The 27163-nt window shown below is 32.3% G+C and overlaps 1 protein-coding gene across 10 annotated transcripts in view; it reads right to left on the bottom strand.

The window, feature by feature from the left end:
* CASK (peripheral plasma membrane protein CASK) overlaps positions 1-27163 on the bottom strand; it is a 265172-nt gene that overhangs the window by 216714 nt on the left and 21295 nt on the right. For 7 of the 10 annotated variants that reach the window (XM_069119953.1, XM_069119956.1, XM_069119954.1 and 4 more), the window contains exons 2-6: positions 26224-26336; positions 24075-24180; positions 19418-19495; positions 13936-14111; positions 4564-4650 (exon numbers count right to left, since the gene is read on the bottom strand). In XM_069119953.1, coding sequence (XP_068976054.1) covers positions 4564-4650; positions 13936-14111; positions 19418-19495; positions 24075-24180; positions 26224-26336 — 560 coding nt within the window. Of the gene's footprint in view, positions 1-4563; positions 4651-6071; positions 6144-13935; positions 14112-19417; positions 19496-24074; positions 24181-26223; positions 26337-27163 lie in introns of all 10 variants that reach the window. The other 3 variants (XM_069119955.1, XM_069119958.1, XM_069119962.1) reach the window with 2 other exon arrangements.

Here is a 27163-nt window from a genome sequence, read left to right as displayed (position 1 = left end):
AACACGTTCAATGCTGCGTATATGATCAACGTCGATCGACGATTTTTATCGGAAACTAATAACATCTTGAGAAAAGAGGTACGCGCCCGGTCGTTTGATATTGAAAAAGAAAAAAAAAGAAAAGAAACGGAGAAAAAGGGAAGCTGCGATGACGAATAAAAAGCGGGTAATCTGTATTCTGAATAATTAATTTAACCCTCTTTGGGCTATGATTCGGCCTTTTGGAATTCAAACACTGAATGAAACAAAGGGATACATTTCTAGTGTAATAGATTATAATATTTCTCAAAGAAGAGAGTACATAATTTTTGTTATATGATATAATCAGCATAATTTTACGGTTCCATATATAATTTCAGTACAATATGTAATCTCTATAATTTTAAAATTGCCGAAATTTTACGATGTATAATTTCCCTCCGTATGCGGCAGTGAAATTTCGTGCAAAATTAAAATTCTGTACATATTATATGGTTTGGAAATGACCGAGTCATTGCCGTCTGCGGTTCGGCGTTTGAGGGTTAAGAGCTTCCGGAGAATTTTATCGCGACGCTAAGAAAGCGTTAACGATCGAGGCTCGATGAACAAAAAGAAAGAAAAAAGAACCGCTCGTTATCCCGTGAATGTTAGATCGACTGGACCGGAGCTGAGTATGTGTAGGTAATGCCGACAAACGAATGTGTAGTATATTAAATGCGAAATAAATGAAACATTCGGTGAGACGAGAGAAACGCATTGCCTCGTTTAACACACAGTACTTACAAGCACGGTATGCATATTTTGCAAATGGCAGCGTGCTAGTCAAACGTATAAACGTATAAACATCAATAATATCTAGGATTGATGGAAGTTGCAGAAACGAGATATCGTGCTGCAAATATGTAAACAATTAAGAAGTCAGCATTCACGTTTACAAGAACGACAGACAATACACTTGTCAAGACAAAGCAAACATCAAGACAAACGCGGGAAACATGTTTATTACAACTGTTTGTATCATTATCATAACATTTTAAATACGTTCAGTTTGAAACAGAATACCTAACTATCCTATTTCTTATTAGAAATTCAAATTTCGGGGATTTCAAAAGAATAAAATTTGGGTTTCTTATATTTTTTTAAGACGTTAAATAGGTTTACGAAGCTACGCTGTAATTTACTAATTAACTGTTTGATTATACCATACTTTAAATATCTTTGTATTAATTTACGTGATACTAGATATTATAAGATAAGGCAATGAAGAATTTAAGTTAGAAGATTATTATAGGTTTTATAGTATTAAAATTAATGAACGTTTCATTTAATTGAAACAACTAAATAAATGCTTGTGCTCCATTTACAATTATTTAATGTGCTCTTAATCACGGTAGTGATATAACAATTTTGTCAATTTCAGTATCTGCCGAAACAAAAACAGGTAATTAGGTTTCTGTTTCTAACAAATCACCTCTTAAAAAATATGATATACCTACATGTGATATAAATGGCATACATATATAGAAAAACATACATTCATATAAGCAGAATGTTTAATTCGAAGATCATTCACATTGACAACTCAGTGTACGTCAGTGTAGTGAAATATTTACTTTCTTTGCAAATGACATAAAGAGTAATATGCACAATGCTTTTGATATGACGAAAGTTTTAGAAGCAAATTTGCAAATCAGCATATGCTATTTGTGAAAATCTTTTAGTAAAAGGTAAATGTTGTTTACGTAAAAGAAAGGCAAAAGAAAAAGCTAATTAACATATATATTAGCTAAAGGAGATTTCGTCCATCTCTTCGAATTACATCTACCGGAATTATGCGAAAATGCCTCAAAGTAGGTCAAAATTAGAATACACAGAAAGTGTGAAATATACAACATATATATACATATATCTAGCGCGAAATACGAAAACATGAAAAAATGTATGAAGGGAAAATACATTAAACTATCATACGAGTCATACATTAACAAGTAGAGAAAAAAGAAAGTGTACAACGAAATGGAGATGATAATATAGAGCTTGAAGTTTTAAATTGAGCATCAAAGTAATATAAAGAGGATATTACGTTTATGCGTGTAATTGTCGATATCAAAGGGAATAAGAATTATGCAATATGAAACGTGCATGCGTAATATCGAATATGTTTCTCTTTATGAATTCTGCGAGTAATCATGGAATGAAATGTTATCGATCGAAATTCTATTGAAATTCAATTGCATTATTTGACGGGTAGCATTATGTTCATATTCTTTAGTTTTAACGTTTTCTTTTCAAACAAATAAACAAGTGAAACTAAAGATAGGGATTCGATAGCATTATTTCAAGTATAATTAATATTCAACGTATCTTCTTTATTTTTATCGTTCGAAAGAATAAATAAATAAAATAAATATCGTGTTTTCTATAAATATACATCAGCGATATAAATAACAAAAAATAACAAATAGCTCATCACGCGACATAAATCACGTGCATATGATTGTGTGTTAGTGCATTAAATTTTAGCGAGTGTATGTGAATAAATACGAATGCAAAATTACATGTCCGTGAAGCTGTGCAGTAGCTGAAAGTGAATTTTTACTGTTGCTTTTGGGTATTTTCGTGTCACCCGTAAGGCTAGAAAAAATTATAGAGCAGTTTTATCCTCGTTCGCAAATTGCAGATTAAACAAATAACATAAATTATATTTAATCTGAAATCGACACTAGAAATAAGATAGCATCGTTCGAAACGAACGTAGCACTTTCTACAGCATAATTTTATCGCGTTCGTAAATTTTTACCTTTACTGATACGTTAAAATTTTTATCACGAACGGAGGGTGTTACGCGACAATCACTTTCACGCAGAGCTATTCGCTTGATCTAACTCTCGACGATGAAAATCTTACAAACTGTACTGAAACGTACCACTTGACTTTGTTTACTCGATCTTTTTTTTTACTTATTTCAATTGCTTAATCAATGATATTTGAAGTAATTAGAATTTTATTTCGTATGTTTAGTTTAAGCTGTCTGTTTACGTTACTTTTAAAAAAAGATTAGTTGCTATAAATAGAAATATTGAAATTGATTTCTCAGTGTTAGACATGATTTATGACAATAACGATTGTTATGGAGACGATTTCTTAAATATTATTTATAACATTCAACGTTGATGATATTTTTAAATATATGAGATTATTATGACAGTGATACGTTGTTAGAAACATAGCATGATGATGAATTGCATCTATGTGTAGAACGTTCATCTGCATTTAGATCTAGACACTTACTTACGTTCGAATATCACTTGCACGATAAATTCTTAAAAACGGCTAGAAAATATTCACGATGTAACGTACGACAGTTCACCACAGATAACATACGATACGACATACACAAAGGCATACATATAAACAGACACATAAAGATAGGCTAGTCTACCGCTACGAACAATGACGACACAAACAAGCCCAAAAAATCGGGCAATTTTTGAACGCATCAGACCAACAAACAAGGAAAACATTGAAGAGTTTATTACGTATGATAGGTGACAATTGAAAGATCATTTTCTTAGATATTTCTGATACTTATTATAAAATATACATGTACGTACGTGATAGGTATACGTACATGTACTTACAAATACCTGTAGAAATAGAAATGTAGCAAACAAGAGAATGTGTTTATGTTAAACCAAATAATTAGTTTTCTTCTTATTCTTCTCCGTTATCTTCTGTTTATAGTAATGGACGAAAGGGAATTTAACATTAGTATTTGAATATTATCAAGTTCGACATTTAGACATTTGAATTTTAAAAATATTCACGGAGGAAATTACTTGCGATTGTAAACGAGATAACAAAAAATCGTAATGAACCCTTCAATCGTGGGATCCCTATAACGATGAAGCAGAAGTCGATTCATTCGTACACGCTACAAAAAAACGGGACACGTCGACGAACGGGGAACAAACTAAAACTAAAGGAAAGAGATAAAAAAAAAAAGGAACGAGAAAAAAAAGAAAGAACGGGTCTTTCTGTCTTGTTCTTGAGATATTAGGCAGCTCGACGACACAACGTGTATCTGTCACTACGCGAGCCTGCACAACGATTTTACAGGAACAAACTACCGCACGTAGGTCAAGTGGAGTGTCTACGCAGACACTACGTGTTGTTCTGAAGCTGACATAATTGAACGACACGGGGGTAGAACGAATATGCGTGTCATTGCATCGAAAACAAGCAACCGAGGAACATTTTAATTGATCCCCATGTTAATTCGAAAGCATAACGATAGTACTTGTCGATAGGACATCGCGACGAGTCGAGACAGAAATCGAACAGTCTTTTTTATCTGTAACCCATCGAGCCATCGGTATGTTAGTTTCTCGTGTTCTAATTCGAACTAAATGATTGGACATATGGGATCGACGACATTTTTTAAAGAGGAAATCGAAGGTTTTTTCTATTCAAAATTTTATTCCTTTCTTCTATTTATTCTTTTCTTTTTTTTTTTTTTTTTTTTGCCTGTCGTGTCTACCCCCGGTTCTCGTTATTATGCGGATGTGGCAGGCATACGAGTACCGATATTGTCCTCCGTATCGCTCACTAGCGAATCCTCGGCGTCGGTCAGGTCCTCGAAAGGGAAATTGCAGCTCGGAGACGTCAGCCCTATCGAAAGAACACAGACAAATAGGACAAGGATCGTTATCGGCGGAGTAATGTCAGGGTGTGCAGCATCTGCCATCATCGACGATAAGAACCTTATCGTCATCGCCGTTATTCGTAGAGGAAGACAGACCTGTGTTTGTGTCATTGTATCAAAGAATCGAGTTTTAGTACAGGCCAGAGTTGAGGTCGAGGCCCGGGAAAAACGATTTTCTAAGCGATTCTTTAGCAAAAGTGTGCCTCTGTCGGAACAATCGAATGTTAACCTCGTTGACTCGTTTGGTCATTGAAGATAAAGGGAGTTTTCTATCTCCTCTCTCTCTCTCTCTCTCTCTTCCTCCCTCTTTCTCTATTCACTACCATTGGCAATAAGTTTGTTGTCCCTCGTTTGCTTTCGAACGACTTCCTTTGGACATTGTGGTGTCTTGTTATAGACGATAAAAAAATTGAAGTTTAATTAGGTCTTTGCATAGTAGCTACTAAAAATTTATCGTGAGATCCGCATTTCAATTTATTGCTACGCAGTTGTACTATCTCTCTCGTTCTCTGGTCTAACAATGGGCTAAGTAACACTGAAATATGTAGCTACTCCATTTATGAATAAAAATATAGATGTAGTACATATGGTACAGCAATGGAATCTACGATACATTAATAACACTAATATAATGGAATCGTGAAATTCAAGTGCATCGTAACAAATAAGTTGAAAATATAGAGTGTAATCTCTTATAATCAGTACGAGGTACGAAGCTTCGTTTTTAAGAAAAATAAGTCGAAGGCTGCTCTCTCAATTTTACGTATCTTTTTCATACTTCCATATCTCAAAAATAAAATACAAATTAATCGACGAAAAGAGATGAATGTACCTTTACGAGATTAATCTTCTAAATAAAGGAAAGGAAGGAACGAAGCTTCGTGCAGAGAAACATTAACTCACGTGTAAGATCTATTCATCTATACAGAATCACGAAACACCCTATATAATCATTTACACTGAAAATCACATCGAACAATATAACAATGATGAAAGGTAGAGGGATGACGGAACGATGTGAGGGAATGGTAAAGTGGAATTTTCATCAAGGGACTTTCTTTCAACACGAATTCGTTTCCTGGCGTAGGTTCGATAAAACACCGAATGGATTTCCAACACGAAAATGTTCGAGCTCGGCGCGCATCGAAACGACTCGTTTGAGACTCGTGGTCGAAATCTGAACGCGGAAAAAGCAAGCAAGCAAGCAGTGGCAGCTTCTAGAAGTACAGTAACGTGAGAGGGACACACGGATCGGGTTAAGATGGTAGCATAATGTGTGGTGTATATGTGAATGTGTTCTGGACGTGTGTGTGAGTTGTGTGATACATATGGCATGATGATACAAGGCTCCTGCGGAAGTGATGATTAAAGGTTAGGTCAGGCTTACCCTCGTTGTCGGCCTTCAAGTAGAGCTGCCCCTTTGGGCTCAGACACTGCCGATACTCGGTCGTGTAACATTCTGTATTCATTCAAACCAAATTTCAAGTTATCAAATTTTGTAATTATGCGATGCTCTTTCCTCGCGTAGCCATTAAACGTGTGTAATAAATCTTTCTTTTTCTCTTTTTTGGAACGTTTTCAAGCAGACCGCGGTCAATATTTCCACGCGTTCTAATGTAACATGAAATGTTTCCAAGCATTTTCAATAGCGCAGCGGAGAAAATTTTGAATCTATGCCCGAGATTTTGTAAAATATTAATCATCCGAATTGAAATGTTTATAGAATCTTAATTTCATACTCTGAATTTCTTTCTATAATCGAAGTTTTATATTCCGCTGCATTTTAACGCTTTTAATAATTATTATTACGAGCTTCTTGAAATAATAATAATTTATTTGATACTACCAGCGTATCATTATATTTTCAAGCGTAAACAATTGCAAAAGAAACTAGAAAGTAACTGTAAAATAATTGCGGGAGATGCTAAAGATTTATGTTCAGTACGTGAGAAGCGGAAAATTAAACAGAAAGGCTGTTCCAGGTAACAACACCGAACTCTCTTCTTTTCTCTATTATTTGATCGACACGATAACAATACTTTTAATCACACATCGTTATTGGTTTTCGTCGAAGCAATATGAATACATAGAAGCTATTAATTTTAATATTGGGAAATCTGAACTGCACTCGCGCGAAAGACACGAGACGTATAACTTGGAGTTTTCTGATATTCGTCAAACTGAGTTCACCCAGAAACTCATGAATCCAAGAAGATTCAGTTTTCGAAGATACAAAGTTTGCTGCTCCACTTTTAGATGTACTTTTCTCTTTAAAATTTGCGTTCTTCTTATTGTTCGATAGCTAAAATTAGTTCCGAAAGTTAGAAGATTAAATAACGGACACATTTTGCAACGGATTTAACATCTGCTTCAGGGCTCTTAACTTTTCCCAATGATAACACGAAAAATCGTTTTCAGCCATTTTTAAATTATTACTACATACACGGTTACTATGTAGAGTCCCGACAAAGTTGCGCTGTCCGCTAAAATGTGCGTTTATTAAAAAAAGTTTGAAATATTTACCGTTTAAAATATATAAATCCACATCAGAATTTTCTAACTTTTATTTCAATACATTTCGTCTATCTTATGAAAAGCATCGAAAGAACTTGTCTAATTAAACTATTATTGTAAGATTGAAATAAGATACCAGAAAGATACAAATTATCAAGAAAAACTCGTTGGAAATAATATAAAAATAAGTTATATAAAAATTTATGATTTTATATGGGATAAGACATAGAAGTAGAAGAAACGAAGATTTCAGAAAATGAACAAATTATTTGAAGGTTGGAAAGCTATTATTTAAAGAGAAAATATTTGTTCATCCACGTTGTTCTTAGGCAAATCCTTTTTTAACGATGATTTTAACAGGTATTCTATTCTTAAATTGTATGATGTGCCCAAATCTAAGTTACGAGATGTAGTGTGCTTGTTTAGATTCTCGGTAACATTCTTTCACAAACAACCGGATCAATACTCCACATCTTCTAGGAAAAATGTATCGTGGTATCTGTTTCTGCGTTTCAGTCAGTTTTCAACGGCGAAGAATAATATAATGCCGGCTGCATTAAAAATAAATTTCACTACTAGTCAGACAGGAACAGGAGAGGGGTGCAGAATCATTGATCTTATGGAATGATTCATTGATTTTAAACGAATCACAGAGCATGAATGAAGGTCCGACCACTTACGCATGAGCATCGAGTGAAGTGGATCGATTGCTATAATAAAGTGCATTTTATCAACGGCTCTTAACGGCGATACAATCAAATGTGGCGCGACGATTCGTCCTACGATTATCATAAAAATAGATTTAGGGCAATAAAAGGGGTGGAAAAATAGTAAAGAAACAGAGGAGATTTTCCTAAGTAACGAATATACAAAAAATCATGTTCATAATTCGTTAATGTGTATTGGTTGCGGCAGCAACGAAGAGGCTGAAATTAATACTACGATCGAACCTCGATTATTCACGTATCCGATTATCCGAGCGTTCAATTACCAAACAATCTCAATACCTGAGCTTAAGCGGAATTACAAAACGCATTTCCTGTATAAATTTACATCATACAATACTGATGACAGGAATATAATACGTAAATTGTGGATTTCAAGAATTTAGAAATGGATGACTTTTCGTAAGAGAAATTAAATTTATTGTGAATGATAATCTTTTCATAGAAATTTCCCTTTACCCCTCGAAAGCTTTCTTCTGACATAATTTCGATTAGTAAAATCTATTTCATTGATTTTTGTTATTTATATAAATGTTCGTTGGCTTATAGCAAATTGAATTTGTCAAAACGAAGTAGCCAGTGGATTACAGGCTGTTTATTCGACGATGCGTAGAAAGTCCTTAATCTGTGTGAATATTGAAACCTTTGACACCTTCACAGAACTGAGTTAATCCTGCCTCAGGATTCCGCCCTGTAAATCACGTCTTTTTCAAATAGTGTTCAAGCGTGTGAATTGACATCGGCGCATCATCAAATCTCTGATGAAGCTGGTTCTAGCTCCAACACCTCTGAAAAGGACATTTTTTTCTGAGGAGAACAAAAAGTTTTCAGAAGCAAAAATGCTTCAAAGAATACACTATTTCCTTTCATTTCATGATTTGAATCAATAATAGTTAATAGAATAATAAATATTTGAATGAAGACAAATGAATATTTAACAACAGGAATCGAGATTTTGAGATATAGAATGAATTATAAAATTATTTCATTTGATGGCTAAATAATGAAGTAATCCAACGAAAAGTCATTTGCTTAAAAAGAAAAAGAAATATATATTTATAACAATATACTGGCCTCATTTATGACTAAATTTGTTTGTGTAGTTACAATCTGGGAAGTATATTCTCAACAATGTACTAATTAATAATATTATTAAATTAACATAACATACGCTGCTAATGTACACTAATATGCGATATTTAGAGAAGTTATGTGAACCGCATCATCGCAGGACTCGGAAAATTACTGAAAGAGCTACACACAGATATTTTATATCAATTAAAACGAAACATTATATTCAAAAGTTTAGCTGCCTATTATTAATCATTTTTACGCCATATTTCTGCACTTGTGTAGACACTCGTAAGTTTATGAAATATTTAATAACAGGAATCGAGTATACTTTCCTTCATTAGATGCTACTTCCTTCCTCAAAAATAGAACTGTCTACGGAAGACTGATTAGGCCTTATTACTTTCTTACTAATTACGAAAGAACGTATCTAAGTGTAGAAGTGACAAAAACTAAATATCATTTCAAATTGTATTTTCTGTAGTTCAAGAAGATAAAGCTTCGTATTGAAAGTTTAATAACCGGAAGGATATATTAAATCTTAGTTGAGAAATCTAGTATCGTATTTATTGTATTTTTACAATTTTTCCAAAACTAAAAGTACCTATTGAGATAATGTTTCGTCGCCCTTGCTGTGTTTACAATTTACAATGGTTTTTATTCCGAGAAAATAAATTTTTTTTGCCATGAGTAAACAAATTTATTTTGAATGATAAAATAAAATTTAGTGGGAGAAGTATGTGCATGATGTAACAGAAATACAGTAACAGATTAGTTTCAGAGTTATGACGACAGTTATTACCGGAGAATTGTTGTCCTAGTATATTTTATAAATTGTTGAAAATGGTTCCGATATCTTTCTCTTTGGTTTCGTTCAAATTGGTTTATAAAATTTTCGTAAATAAATTTTTTCATAAAATTATTGGAAACAAGTATAGACAGTTAACTATTTTTGCTAAATGTTATATTAATACATGTTAATAAAAACTGTATGTTATGTATCGAGTAATGGATTAGCAGGTAGAATGAGCTTAAGGCACTTGGATTAATAAAAAGAAAATTCTCAAACGATTAATTTTTAATTTTTAAACCCTCTTTTGTTTACTGATATTTAAAAAGCAGTTATACTTTTAATTTAATTTGTAAAATGTTTTTAGAGGAAAGAGTTGTTGATAGAAAATGACATTATAAAAAGATAAAATTACATCTTTCATATAAAATTAAAAACTGATTAATATTTGTGGCATATGACTACTGTTTGATGTATGAAACAAAATAAAATTATGAAATACTGCTTGCTTCATATATTTTCTCTGCTTATCTCTACAATAAATTACCTTTTTAACCTATACATTCATTTAACTGTATTCTGAATTACGGGTCGAATGTAATAGAATGAATTAAACGAGATACGAAAAATATGATATCAAAAATATCATTATCCGCGTAGTCTTGAAACATTTACTGTTCAAAATATTCATTCAAAGAATGAAAAAACGATAAAATCCATACGAACTTTTGAAATAAGTTGCTTTGTAAACAATATGCCTAACCACAGATTTAGTCGATAAATTAACGTGATTACATACTGCCGCATAATATCCGCTTTTCATACAAGAAAGCGTTCATGAATATTAACTGCTTCGAATAATCGAGGTTCTACCGTACGTAAAAAGTAACAAGAGGTTCAGATCGTATAAACTAGAAACCCGATCGGGTGTATATAAATTTTATCGTCGTGATATACATCGAAGCCTTGATCAGGTATAAAACTCTACTTACCGTCAGATCATGCGATATCGAAGCAACAGAGAGGATCGTCATAAGTAAAACGGACACCAACGAAGATAATCGTTGAGAAAGTAACGAGGAGATATTCTTTGGAAGAAAAAGAACCGATAAAAGCCGTTGCATTCTGCACATTGAACATCGAGAAATTTCGAATACGACTGCCAATCATCGACCAAGCCAGCCAATAGTGAAGAATAGGGCATTCAGCAGAGAGACGATACAAAAATACCAAGTGTCTTTTTAAAAGTATTCTTAACGAATGTTCAAAAAACACACTTCGTTTCGGTGTATGTAGGAAAGAAAACGAAATATACGTATATATATATATATATATATATATTTGTAATATATATATGTCGTTGGAGATTGTGAAGAGGCAGCATTCAATCCATGATTTTATATTCGACTTATCTTTTAATCAGCCGAATTCTTTGTAATACTCAAGTGACTAGAAAAGAAAGTCTCTTCCTTTTCTCGTCGATTCAACAGCAGAGAATCGTCTTCTCGAGTAATTAAGTGGCGCTTTTCATTTGCAAAGACGTTAATCAGCTTTGTCTACAAATATGTCACTCTGCCGGCAGCAATAATGTCCTAACCCTCAGGGTAAGCTCATCTCCTTGCCTCTGAATCTTTTAAGGCAGTACCTATAACGCTGTCTAGTGAAAAGGAGGTCGCGTACCTCAACGACATTCGTTAAGGTCGTTCTAGTAAATAATGGATTCCACTCTGCACACATTCAAACACTATCCCTTTCAACGGTGTAATGAAAAATTAGCAAGCTTCTGTAATATCACATGTAAATAAATATATATCACTTAACACGTCGAAATTTGGACGCAATTGAAAGACAAGAACGCGCGAGTAACGCAAAGAAAATATTCAATTACACTTACTACTTGCAAATATTTAAATATTTTAAGTTGTAGAATCTTCTGTTTTTCTTCTTTCTTTTTCTCTCTTGAGAAATTATTTCTCTTTAGAAAACAGCTTTCCCAGGGATACCTCTCACTGACTGAAAAACGCTGAAACTCGGTCATTTCTCGGAAACGAGTAAAAGTTTTCTATTAAGAAACTTCATAAGTTTCCAACTCCTACTAAAATTCACGTTTAATTACTCTACCCTTTTTGTATACTAAAATTATTCGATCCACGGCTTTCGGTAGTAACACAACTCTATATTATCGATTGGAAAATAAGTTTTCCATTTCCGCCAGTGGCTTTCAAACCTACTAAGTGAAAATAAATAGAACGCCACAAAAATAAACATACCAACAGAATAATATTTCCATTTTTTCGGTTTTTAATCTAATCTGATATCGGTGCTGAAGTATGCAATATTATTATATAACGCAACAGCAAAACTGATTATCGCAAACTATATTTACCCACTAATAGAACGTGCGAGAGTTAATATATAACTACCAAATATTATACTACCAAGATCGAATTCGATTTGCAGTTTAATCGACACAAGCTACCACGGTATTTGCTACGTCCCAAACAGTATTAAAAAAATATATATAAAAAAAAAAACTTAATATAATAATGTGCAAATTAATACGGAATGCTGCCTCTCCAATGTTTACAAAAAATATTAGAAGCGTATTACGTATGTGTTTCGATATTAAAACGATTCTGTTGTAAAATTAATATACTAGTATTCTTAAATAAGGGCGACTTTTGGTCACCGTGTTAATGTCCGAACGATGTTAGCTCTCTTCTAGAACTAACAGCAAACCTAAGAAACGTTACAGTGCCCTTTCACCTTTACACTTCCCTAGATAAACGAGTTTGCTTGCTTTATGCATAGAGGAGTCGGTAATTTATTGTCATTCACACATCACGGAACGTCTACAACGAAACCTTTCCGGTATCAGCATACTACATATGAATTTACATACGTAACTGCTTTGATAACTGGATCCTTTGTGGTGGCCCATGGTGGAAACCGCACCATACGTATAAAATTAATCGTTGAGCAAGCAACGCTCGATTTTGAAATAACTTGAACAACCGAGCAGTGAAATTTTCATTGTTTTAACTATTCCACGGCTTCACGTTAATACATCGCATTGGGAATAACGTTTAATTGCTTCGGGATATCTACAATAAGATTATACGTTTTCCTTTATGGAAAGATAATGAAAATTATAGAAAACACTTGGACTTTGACCTTTAAGTATTCTTTGAATACGGTACATTTTATAGGATCAAAAGTAATAATTCGTAAAGAATTTTCGAACTTATATAATGTTGCATGTAATGTTATTATAAACATTCTTTCGTTTCTTTTGTTTTCATCTATCGAGACATCTTGGATATGTTTTACAATCGGCCAATATCTCAAAAATAGAACGTTAATATCGCACAAAATATAGTATCTACTTTGTATATCTATTTTTCGATGTTTTAATATTTACGAAGATTGAAGAAAACATAAATATATTAATTCGACATTCATTAACATTTATGAAAATAATGATATTTAATTAAAGTTTTTATGGTATTTACGAATATTTAACACAAATCCAAAGATATTGTACTATACACAGATAATAACAAGAAGTATATCGAAATGGAGTTTCACTTTATACAGCTCAAAATAATGATTTCTACAAAAGATTGATTTACCCGTCCCTTTCAATTTCTGTTGTACTTAATCTATAATATTCCTGAAATGTTACCAAAAGACATTACTTCATACGTCTTTATCTCTAACAGAACTCCTTACATTCAACGATACATCTTTTTCTCTATGAGAACTCCTAACATTCAAAGACGTTGTTTATAATGTTGAAAAATCATGCAGCATAGGATACACTGTATCAGTAGCAACAACACGACAGCGCCATGAATTCCCCACTTTGCCCGGGTGGGTACAATCATAAATTATGATTTTCCGTGGAAAAAAGAAGTAGTCGGTTCGGTTCAGTGGTAGCGATCATTGTATTGTTACCGTTGCACGGTGGTGTGCACATGTTTGAAACTGGCGAAAGGACAAGTAAAACGAACGCGAAAGTGTTGGCGAAGAGAGCTAACGTCGTAGCGGTGTTTCCCTGGAGAATGCGCAGGAAAGAGTACGTTCTGTAGAACGGCTATGCACGCAGATAGAACGTGAGAGAACGAAGAAGGAAAAGTGTTAAAACATACCGACGCCGTTTGCCTGGGACGACTGAAGTTGCACGGCGACGCTGAAGCCGCGTAGCTTCACCGGTGCAGAATTTTCCTTGCCTGCCAGGAGAGCGCATTGCGGCTTTAGATCACGATGAATTATGTCGTTCTCGTGGCAGTATCGCAACGCCTCCAGGATCTGTCGCATGTAATGGCTGGAAAACGAAAGCTGCTGTTATAGGTATTGCTATCCTACGGGAGATGAGGCGGCTGAAAAATATATGCACGCATTGTCTATTCATCTCGATGAATGAAAATCTTCGGTCTTATCGCGATATATATAGTAGAATGTGAGAAACAATGATCAAAGATTTAGCGAGCTTGCAGCAAAAATATGATAAATAATAAATTCTAAGATAGATTTTAAAGAATAATGTCTGTAACATTGTCACTATTTTCATACTTTTCGATTTCGGAATTGAGCATTTCATGGTTTGTAAGTGGTTCGTACAGTCTTTGATCATCAAATTAGGATCACCTTCATTTTTTAACTACAACACTATGTCATGGCAAATTATTCTTGCCATTGATGAAACTATATCAATAATCAATTGTTCTTGGCTGCCCAAATTTTTAAATATATGGACGATCAAGTCTATATAGCAGTTGATTTATTACTACATTATGTCCTGGAGTTAAATTTGGCGAGTTCCTTCCATCGAAAAACATTTCCGTATTCTCGTAAATAGAAGAAAAGGTATCTATGTTAATTCGATACAGCACATATATTAGTACATCCATATATAACACCAGTCTATTTACTGTTACTAACGGTAAATCAGATATATATTGATAAATTAACTGCTTGATAAAGTAATTGGTAAATAACTGAGCTGAATTTTATATAAAATATAGATATCTTTATTCTCTCAACCAACGAGTATTGAGTGTTAATATACAAAAATATAAAGAAGGACGTCAGTCGGTATTAAATCATCTTATATTCAAGAATGCGTCTAACTGATTTAATTCGCTATAATAAGATTCCGCAGTAACAGATGAACATTTTCACTACTATCCTTCCTATTATTTCACTTCAACTAAATAGCGTATATTTTTCACGTTTCGTCCACGATCATTTCAAAATAACATTGTATAATGCTATTAGATCCAGTTATAAGTTTTCATAAGAAACTTCTATTTTTCATCGTTAAACAATAAATCTCAAACTATGATATGGTGTAACGTTTCTTGCGAACAGTATATCTTTTACTGCGACAAAAATATCGAATTTCCGTCTCGTGAGATCCATTAATCAAAGTTATTTTACAGAGTTGCAATATGATAAAAATTAAAAAGATAAAAATATAGATTAATGATGCATAAACAAAATTTTATGAGAAAAACTGATCACTAAAAAAAAAAAAAAACATGTACCTTATAGCAAATTTTTCTCGATCTGATAGTGTAAAACCGAAACCCATTAAATTTTGTACGTTATTTACCTATTTCTGCTTATCTTTCGAAGTTCTGTGTGTATATAAAAAGACTATCATCTATGAATGTAATTTTCGTCTGATAATATTTCCAATATATTGAATATTTACCAAAAGTATTATCAATGTCAAATCGGAATAATTAATTTTAAACGAACTGATCTCAAACAATTTCATTTAGATCTTTGTAATTACTGTCTAACGTTTCCTGTATTCTCTCACGAATTGTTATCATATACATGTTCCCGAAATATCTTGCGAGTCGTACCGCGTACGAGTTCTATCTGTGGATAAAAGCAATGGATGTCGAAAGTTCCTAGTAACATTTTCAGTCAAGACAGGTGAACAAATGATAAAAACGAAAAACGGTGTAACTTCGAAACGAGGTCAGATACTTTCACACGTTGATATGCACGCCCGCACTTTGTACCTTATGAAGTATCATGCACAATGTTATTTAGGCTTTTACTATATTACAACAGTTGAACGCTATTCGGGATACAGTTTAATGTACGCAGATAATTGTAAGCACGAGCAATGGGAATAATGGAACTGGTTTTATATTAAAATAGAAATGCATATGTGCCTGCGTATTGCGGTGCAACGGCGATTATTTGAGAACAAAAAAAGATTTTCATTCACAAATGCTTTCAAGTCTGTTAGATATTTATTGTTTTCAATTATTAACGAATTATGAACGTATAATTTAAAGAATTGGTAAATTGATATTGAGTATACAACAAAAATAGTATTATATACTACCATTGTGACCTCAACAGATTTTTGAAATCCTGTTACGATTCTCGAATTTCTCGTTATGATATCTCGGTCTGGTATCAACAAACAGAAAAGCTTTCGACGTTTTAAGCATAAAATTCAAAGAAGGCACGTTGATTCTGAAAACACAACGATTGTGGATTAAAATGGTCAAAGTAAAATTAACTCGGGTTTAAATAGCGTAAAAATGTCTATGCTTCTTAACCGTATAGGTCAGGCGATTAAGGAAAATGTTAAAGGAATGAGATACAGGGATTATTGAAGGTTGACCGAGATATAAAAAACGATGGTCAAAGCGCTCGGCTCTCGTGTATTTATTGCATATTCGTTATACTGTCTAGATAACGTCAGTTCAATCGACTTTCTGTTAAGGGCGAAACGGTTGCCGGATACAATTCGTTAATACAACAGTTTATCCCCTTTCATGTACTTGTAAGATATTTCCAAGTTGATTAACAGGTAAATATTTCAATCGAGTTATCGACTATCGAGTGTTCGATACGAATCGAATGTTCGAAAATATATATGTACATGTACTACTTTATATTGATATCGAATGGAAACGAAACGATAAGCGTTTAATAACTGCATTTTGTACAATATATGGAATCCTAAATATCAACGATGAACAGAAAGGATACGACATGTCCAACGTTTTACATATTTACTTCAGCAATATGTGAAAATCTATTTTATCCACCCGTTAGAAGATAACGCGACCTTTTCGTAATATCAATAAATTAAGTTCACCTGTGAAACATTGTTTTCGTTGATATAAACTACTGGCTAATACGAATTACTGCCCCATAAAAGTTTGTTAAATGTAATAGATTCGTACATTTCCTCTCTCTCTCTCTTTTTCGTGATTTATATGTTTTAAATATTGGAATGTTTCAAACAATTCGTGAAGTTGATTGTTCATCTTGTAGAAAACATGTAAAACATATTTTTATGTTACAAAGATTTTTTTTATTATATTTTCTATAAAAATGAAAATGAAAATGAAAATAAGAATAAGAAATAAAAATTAAAAAAATAGAAAAAGAAGGAGAAAGGAAAATATGTAATGTAAGAAACATATACGGAACAGTTGCAAAAATTATAAAGAATTCTTCAAATTTTAAAAAATACATCGTACTAAATGTGTAAAATTATTCTGATTACTTTAGTAAGTAGTTATAACAACAAAATTTCTCTGAATTTAGAAACTATCTTAACGTACGTACTCGCAAGAATTCGTAATATCTAAGATATTAAATGTAGTTCCTAATTTTACTAACCTGTATTTGACTAGTGATCCTAACTTTTGATTACTTTCCGGATATAGCGAAAGCGTAACAAATAATTTATTAATGTCAAAATGGAGATTGACTTTTGCTATTGTTTCCGAGCAAAGTGGATTTTCGACGGTGTCGAATAATAACTTTGTAACTAGGTTTAATGCATGTCTAACGTATCTATAACTCCGAACTTGTGAGTCGAGAAGGTTGCACATCCATAACTTATATAAGTTACGTCCCCAGAGGTTTATGTTTAGTGTACTATTGAAATTCTTTCTTTCAACGTGAAATATCAAATATCAATGTTGCTGACATGGTACGGCTCAAGAGAATATTTGAGTTTGAACAACCGAAAAAGGGATATATACATACATATATTTTAAGAAGAACTACATGGATGTCTAAAATATCTAAATAATTTTTTACCTCTTCTAAATATCATAGATTATATTAGAAGTTCGCTGAAATTGTTTACTAATTATCATTGAATTTACATACTTCCAAATAATTGGAAGGATTCAAAGAATTAGTAGTACACACTGTACTGTAATATCCAGTCATTTTGATCAATTTGTGGTTACTTGTTATTAACAATTGTTACTAACAATACATATATTAATATACACCATTAAAGTACATACAACTAAATATATTATTTATCATGTCCTTATGTGGTCAAATTGTTCATATTAATTTCAATTACTTCTTTGAGAATTTTCTAATAGTGTATTAAAATTAAAATTAGTTATGAACGTTTATATCGCTACGGGATATTTCTCATTCTCTATTTACCTGTAACCTTAAAATCGGAACTCTACCATAGTCAAAACACGTAAAAATACGCGGATTTTTAATCGAAAGAATAAAATGATTCGCTAACTGTATTCGCTACAGACGTTCAAAAGTGATAGCTATGAGGTACGACGTGAGCTTACAAACGACCATGAAGAGAGCAAACGCATTTCAGAGACAGTTTTGGACGTGACATGTACCTACACTGTCCATCATTCTGCTGGTTAATCTACCTCTACTTGACGTAGATAGATTCAGCAAACTGGCGACTAAAACTTTCATAAGTAAACATCATCTGCTTCCGAAATCTTAATGACCATACTACACAGTTAAACAACGGTGTATAGATAAGCAGAGAACAATTCAATATTCTAAATATATTCGATAATCCGTGATTGAAACGAAAACTTTCGTTATCGCGATAACTTTTATCGGTTCATTTTGATAGTTTATTCTTTTAGAATATGAAACATTAAGAAGAAACATTTTTGCACGAAGTTTCTATTCAAAAATACAAATTTAAATTTTTGGAATGTTTTCTTCCATAAATCTAATATTTGAAATGAGTAGTATTTGCAAAACGTAGATGTGATTTTTATATTAATCGTTCCATTAATACAAATCGTACAAGTTTTATTTTGCAATTTATAAATCTTCTTTATGATTCTAACAATATTTTTCCAACAACTAGCTAACTGAGGATTTAATCTCGGATTTTTGTAGTTTAATACTGATTTAAACGGTAAAGATTGTTTAATTCCAATAGGAATAAACATACGGAACAGCATTATTCACGAAAAACAGACATTTCCATCGTTTCTCGAAATGGAGAAATGGTGTTATATAAATGAGAACACGAAGACTGGATGACGAAAGGAAAACGTAAGGATCATAGTGAGATTAATAACTGTAGTATTGTTTTGAGATAAATAGCATGTCTTTTAATAATATCAAGTGAACCCCCGTGTAAATTATGTCGTAAACTCGTGTCACTATGATACAACATCACTGATACATATAATAAAAAGCTGTTGCAATTCAGGTGGTCTAGGGTAAATATTTTTTCTTTTATTAAATTGTAAAGGATAGCGCTGTGCTCAGATGGTACATTCGAAACAAAAGGGATATCTTTTATGGCTGAAATACAACCTTTGCACAATGTAAAGATCTTCTTACCTGGCTACCGCTTCACTGTACACGAATCCAGCAGTTGCTCTCCGAACAACCTCGAAGCATAAATCAGAGCCATCCATACTGAAACAGAAGCACGACATTAATGCATAATTTACAAGGTGTAACAATTTATGGGAGCATCGGAAAAAAAATCATATTTTGCTACGGACCTTCAATACGGACACGTATTTCGAACGACTGCATAACAAAACATAATGATCTTAAACCAAATATATACAGTAGTCCGTAGAATATTTAAACAGTTAACATAGAAAACTTTTTGGATATAACGTGCATGTTACACGGCACTGAAATTTCATTACTACTGTAGTGAGACAAGATTATATTGGTAAAATTCGAAACTAATCTTAAAATGCATATGAATGTTACGCACATGAATAGCGTTAATGATATTTCGAAATGTTTCTACCAATGTTCAAATACTTTTCTGAAGTACTGTACATAGATACATCACGTAACGAATCGACAAATTTTTATTTTATTTATTTATTCGGGATAATGAAAAGGCATAACATTCTTCTTTTCATACGAAAATACAATTCAATAACTTTTCTCGTACAATGGAAATTACGAAATAAACAAGAGTACGAATCCTGCTATTTCAAACTGCGTTCTCTGCAAAAAATTGTACAAATTGTTCGAATCTCGATATTTACGAGATAGATATATAGAATTATTGGTTTTCGTCCGTACTAAGTGTACGTTTTTAAGCTGCCAACAAAATGCATGCGTAGTGCGTATTGATTATAAGAAATAAACACAATTTAAATTAACAAACCACATTGACAATCAGTAATCGGCAATGTTGTCTGACTTGATTATGTTAACAATCGTAACGAAGTTCCCTGCTATAACACGATGTGTCCCAATTATCGCGGATTCATTCAACACTAATTAGGTCGATTCATAATGACGTAAACTTTCTATGAGGGGACTGGTTAGTATGTGACAGACAAATTCAAACAATAGTAATTGAAGAAGTTTTTCTCACAAAAATATTTTCACATAAAGAAATGTAATGAAATTTGTATGACGTAAATTTTAATGAATGGTGTAATATTTTACAGAGAATTGCTCGTAATATATAATACTTTGACATAATGGTAAAGTACGACGGCACGTCACGTGAATCTACCATTTAAGAACTTTGCATGCTTCTTGACATGTATGTCTATTAAAACGCGTGGCTAACTCATATGATGTGTCACACGCTGCTTCGTAAATACTAAGTATCCAATTAGAACAACTGTTGACATACAAGCTTATTTCATTCTACGATGACGACTTTATTATCTATTTATTTCTGTTTTCTTTTATTAATACAGTTTCAATCTCCATGAATAGATTATTTTGCAATAGCTTCTCGATTCTTCGTTACACGATAAAGTATGTATTACAAATACATTATTTCCTTAAACAATTAGGTTAACGTTTCTCAACAAAGCAAATAACTCGTCTAGGTTCTGTGAACAACACATTACAAGATATCACCTGTCATATGTTAATAGTTCTAATATTAACATAGAATAATCGTTTTTTTCTCCTACTTTACTATTCTATTAAATTTATTTAAACGGGGCATACAACATTGATCTTGCTATTCCAAAGAGCATTATTGCAAATTAAATAAATAATTATTATAGTATATGGTTTACAAATGCCTTCAATGACTGAAAAATTCGTTTAGATAATTTTTCATACATAAATACTGCTTACAAAATATTGCCTGACAATTTGAAAATTAACTACGTTTTTTAAACGTAGGTACGACGTATACTTTTTTTGCCACAGAATTTTCCTCGCACATGCTATGAACGAGAATTGTATATCGCTTTTCATTATTAAATACGAAAATTTCATCGGTACGGATCCTTGCCACAATCACTGATGATTGCAGTCATACAAACCTATGTAAATATCTTCTACAGATTTTAGTTTGCGTAGCAATAACTTCGAGCATATCCGGTCACGTTCATAAACGTTTCGTGTTTGAATTCGAGAATTAATCAAACAAATGTTATATAGATTCTCTATTCTAAACTTCGTTGCTTTGATTTGTTTCGACTAAATAATAGTTATTTATTTATAATTCAGTATTTTCTGGAGATACAGAACGAAAAAGCGAAGATACGATTATGTACTTAAACAGTACTCTTGATATATAATTTAAAATCAATTAAATGAAATAAACCAGCGTATATTTAGAAGTGAGAATACTCTGCATCGTCTATTATTTTTATCTTCAACAATTTTTTTTATATATTGGATTATATCGCATAATGTTAAGAGTATATATTTATATTTCCTAATATTTAATATTCGATATTTAATGATTTAATATTTGATTGATATTTAATATTTCTTCTACTACGTCATAAAAGGTTTGAAATTTTAAGTTAATTAAACCATCCATTTTTCATTACTAGCAACATTTCATAATTGCATTTGCAAGTAATAGCATTCTACTTCATGAATCTAAATATAGGATAATCAGCTGAACCGCAAAATAGATTGAATACATTAAAACTTTTTATCTTAAGTCCTATTATCGTTTACTTTAGTGAAGGAACGTGTAGAACCGAGCATTGCTATGCAATGGTGGCGTTTAGCTATCAAACAGCTTTTTCTCGCCTAAAACTAAGTGCAAACGATTTAATTCGTTGCTATAACATTCCATAGTAACGGTTCCACTTCTCGGTTTTAAAGCCTTGTTTTCATGTATGTATGTATACGTATGTTAATAGAACGTGGATATGGTTGGCTTTTTAGAATCTACATATTCTCGACCTTTTTTTTCGCTGAGGATTATACTAACGGATCCATTTTTTATCTTGAAATCCTTTCTATAAAATATATTTTTTGTTTGTTCTCTGACAAACATCAAGCGATATACATTTAGGTATTACAAAATATATATTGTTTTTCGACAATATACATACATATTAAACATATCTAAAATTCGTTTATTTTTCTTTCAATTACATGCTCTAGAAAGAAATATTCAACTTCAAAAATATTTAGCTTTTTAATATTACGACAACATTGATATTTCTTTCATTTCATTTCTCTGTACACACACGTACTTTAAAATAATTGATCTCTCGAGAGTCTAATGTTGTACCGAGAAATGTGCAACTAAATAAAGTGGTATGTCGTCAAACATGTATGAATATGCCATCCCATTTTACTTATTTTTTTTTAGTACAGCTGTATTTCACAATATGTGTGTTACAGAGTGACGAGGAAGTTACAGTTTAAAAGTATATTAAATAAAAAGTCCCTCTCTTCAAGGAATCCAAGTAATCTTCATTGCAATTTTAGATAAACCAAATAAATTTTATTCGAAGGTTACTAAGTTCTCAAATTTGTAAAAATTATAATGTAAACGATTTCACGATTTACCACAAATTGAAAATTATATACTCAAGAGATTATTGTAAATTACAAACATCAAATCTTTAATACTTGTTTTAAGCAATTAATTGGTTTCAAATTACATTATTATAAATACTACAGGATAAGTGCCAATAATTATGTTGCATGAAAGGAAAACATACAACACATGGTTAGTAACTGGCTCAACAAAGTTGCGGCTTAGAGTATCGAGAAAAACTAATTGTGGTACGCCAGAAATTGACATAGGTACATACGTACTATTAAACACCATACGGATAAAAATTCTGACTTCAATAACTTCACGTTAATGGAGACAAACTTTCACTATAAAGGATATAATAAATATAATAATATAAAAACATAAAAAATAGTAGTTTGTAAATTCGAAATGTGCAACGCTCATCAAAAATTTTTCTCATCCTGCCAACATTTAATTTGATGTTTATAAAACGTACTGAGTACTTTTGAAGCTTATAAAAGCTATCTCAAAAATTTACTACTAAATTCATTACTAAAAAGGACAAATTTTCAGGAAAGGCATCATAAAGCTGCCAAATAACTAACAAAAAGTTATATTAGAGAAGTTAGAAAGTGAGGGTACATATTTACAAAATGCACATTTAACAAAATGCTACTTTTCTAAAGATACGTCACTTTTAAGTTTTTCCTACTTGTTTTTCCTCCTACGAACATTTCAAAAAGTCCAATGCAATGTGGTATAAATTTAGTTATGATACATCATGGATCTTTTCATGTCATCACACTTCTAATTGCTCCGAAAAAGCGTGGTCTTCCACTTAGGAAATCATTTAACTTGAAAAGTAGAAAAAATGGAAAACAAGAGTCGAAAGAGAGGTGCGTGAAAAAACGCTGTTGCCGACAAGCATATTCAAAAGGGAGTCTTTTAAGGAATTATGAACAAATTCAGATAAATGCGTAACCAAGGCATCGCTCGGCTCTCATTTCATTCCACTCTTCTTCCCATGTTTAAAGCATTTCAAATGCTTCTACAGCAGTCTAAACGAACGTTTTATGAAATCACGAGAATTCCAGTAGAATCTAAAGATCAAATCATGACGAAACCGTATTTCTGTTCCCGTTGATGAATTATTAAAATCACGCGCAAGAAGCGAAAGTCGAAACAAACGGGATGTCGGTTGAAAACACACTTCGTTGAATTTAACACAAGTTCTTCTTCAAAATCCTTCGAAAAAAGAAATAAATTAAATATGGTTGTACTTACTATTCGAATACCATATAGAGCATACCCTCCGAGCTGTATGTTTCCAATAACTCTACGATATGGGGATGTTTTAACATGTGGCATATCGTGGCTTCTCGTTTCAAATCTGCAACAATCGTACACTTATGACATTTCTCATTTTTTACATATTCCAATAATACATACGAAAATGTGATAAAAGATAAAAGAAAAACTGATCATAAAGTGTAAAAAATGTATTCTCATTCTGTTGCGTCGAAAGAAGATTTCTCCTAAAATTAAAAAATTAAGCACAAGATGGGAACATAATTTCATTGTAAAAATCATAAGAACCATATAAACCTATCGAAATCAATTCGTAGTTAACGTAATTAAGTGTTCGTCCGACTATAACTAAAAAATATATAGCGCTTGCAAGTATTTCTAAACTTCTCCGTTAGTATCGTAAAGTACTTGGGAATTGAATAAATAATTGAACGACTGCTTCAGATTTTGATCACAATTCTGTATTCTAAACTATGCGCACTGTTACAACATTAAACCATTTGTATACGGAGCACGTAACCGGAATCGCTTTGATAATTCTGTAAGTAATAACTTCGAGGAAAATTGGACCGGTTTAATAATTCGTAATTTAAAAGATATTCGTATAGTATCACAATCATTCGTTCTTCTTACTCGCTTGTATTTTTTGAAATCACAGAAGCTTCAACTTAGTGACTATTTGATTTAGTGACTATTTTAATATATATCACTAAATTTGTATGGATATTATCTTAATTTTCCTCATAAAAAGTCTATTTTACATTCACCATTGAATTGATAAACTTTATACAATTACTAATTATATGACACGAGTAAATCAGAGAGATTGCTAATAAAATTCTTTCACAGTTAAAAATTATTATTCGACATGCTATCACAGCCGCGAGTATTGCAGGATTGAAAAAAGTCAATATGAAACGGTCACAACGAAACATTACGACAAATATTGGAAACACGTTGAACATTACTTGCCATAGGAACCGGATCTGATAAAATTGATTTTTATCACTATTGTGACGTTCGAGCATTCTCTTGAAATTACGGTCTAACTATGACGCATTTTTATAATATTATTAACCTTTAAAGCGATGCATCTCCTTTTTACCTATTATTAGAACTATATACCTCTTAGACGTACGTATGTAAAAAAGATGATTTTTATTATTAGACACGCAACAAATATACACTTCTATGAAGTATTCTGATAGTCGTATTTCTCATAAACAAATAATACATTTCTATCTTTCAGAAGAATGGAACGTGAAGACAGCGAACCAAATAAAAGGTCTCGTTTCTCTCTAAAACTATGATAAGATATATTTTCAATTAGCTATAAAAAAAGAAATCACCTTTCCAGCATATCTTATATATAACTTCCACGGTTAATAATATTAATGTCAAAAGCTTAAACTTTAAATACTATTAAATAATCACGCAGCTAATCTTTATCCACATTACAATATGTCAGTCCAGAATGAGGTTATTTTTGCTTGCTATCAGGAGTACCAACTCCACGTGGCCAAAGGCATCTATACATATACACATGTCTACGTATGTCTAAAAATATATACAATTTGCGATATAAGTATTATACGCATATATCTGAATCATATAATCAGAATCTTTCTAAAGTATAACGTGTTTCACACAAATACTTGAACAATATTAATAGTTAAAATAATTAAAGATATCGTGAAAGACGATAAGCTTTATCATCTATTGGAATTCATTAAACAATTAAAAATAATCGACAGACAACAAAAATATTCAAACAATTGCTGCATCATATTTTTCGCTAACAATAAGTTCTCAATCGGAGCAAAATAAAATCTTACGCTCGGATAATTCGAGAGCGAAGCATACAAATACCTACTGCAGGATTTATACTTAATTTCGAAAATTTGCCGCACGTGTTCCACATTAAAATCCAGGAGACTAAGTTCAGGAGAACGAATACAATTTCAACCGAATGACACAATGGATCGGGCGAATTCGTGACTTCGAATCAGCGCGTAAACATGAAATCAAGCACAGAGAATACGTTTGTTTCGAGCAGGATAGGCGGCGGAAATTACTGGCGAAACACCAAAGTGTATGCACGCGTTCTGATTCTCCGAGAACTTACCGTTCGTGCTTAGACCGGGACTGGATGTGAACTTTGCCACGTCCACGATTTTTACCGCGAACGTCTGCCCTGTTTGCCGGTGGATGCATTTCCTAACCACGCTGAATGGTCCCCTGAAACAAGAACACGACCACCAAATGTCATTCACGTTTTACTTATCCTAAATTATGTTACGTTTGTGGTTATTTTTTAGATTAAATGCTTAATTTATTTTAGACATTGGTAAATATGATATATAGAAAAATATCGAAATTTAACAATGCTGTATGCTGAGAAATCTATTGACACATATTATTATTTCGTATATCAAGTATATGCTGATTTGAGTAATTTCTCAAGTTTGATACAAATTATATTGATTGATCTAAAAACCTTAAAACTATTCATTCATCATTTATGTCACTTGTTACAGACATTAAATATAGTAAATTAGAAAATTATTAATATTTCTAAGTATATGCTAAATCAGTTATAATGATTCGTAGATTTTATTCGAATCGTGAAAATATATTTCGATAAACTGAATAATATTTGTTAAGTATGGAACACAAAAGCAGTTATTTTGTTTCGATGTCAAAGCATAAAAGTAAAGACAATATAATACACATATAGAAGTTATACGGTGAACAATTTTTCGGAACTCATTTCCGTATCGAAAATCTTCACGTCCAACCTTTCAATTAATTCAATTCATTGTGTTGAAGGCTTAATGTCCATTGTGGAGTTATAAACGCGATGACTGAATTAGCATTCGAACGTCAGCGAATAAGGTGTATTCGTGCCGATATCGATCAGGCTAATTTGCCGTATGTTAACCACGCGCGCATTCATCGAATTCGCGAAAACCATAATGCATCGAACGATGTCTATCCGGCGATCGAACTGGCCACGCATTACTGCGATGCAATCTGTCTCGAGCACGCTGACCCTTTAAGTTCGC

The sequence above is a fragment of the Bombus flavifrons genome, chromosome 9 (assembly GCF_040668555.2).
Source record: "Bombus flavifrons isolate JBK064 chromosome 9, iyBomFlav1_principal, whole genome shotgun sequence".
Classification (NCBI taxonomy): domain Eukaryota; kingdom Metazoa; phylum Arthropoda; class Insecta; order Hymenoptera; family Apidae; genus Bombus; species Bombus flavifrons.
The sequence above is the reverse complement of the archived record's forward strand: the minus strand, read 5'-3'. Positions and strand labels throughout refer to the sequence as shown.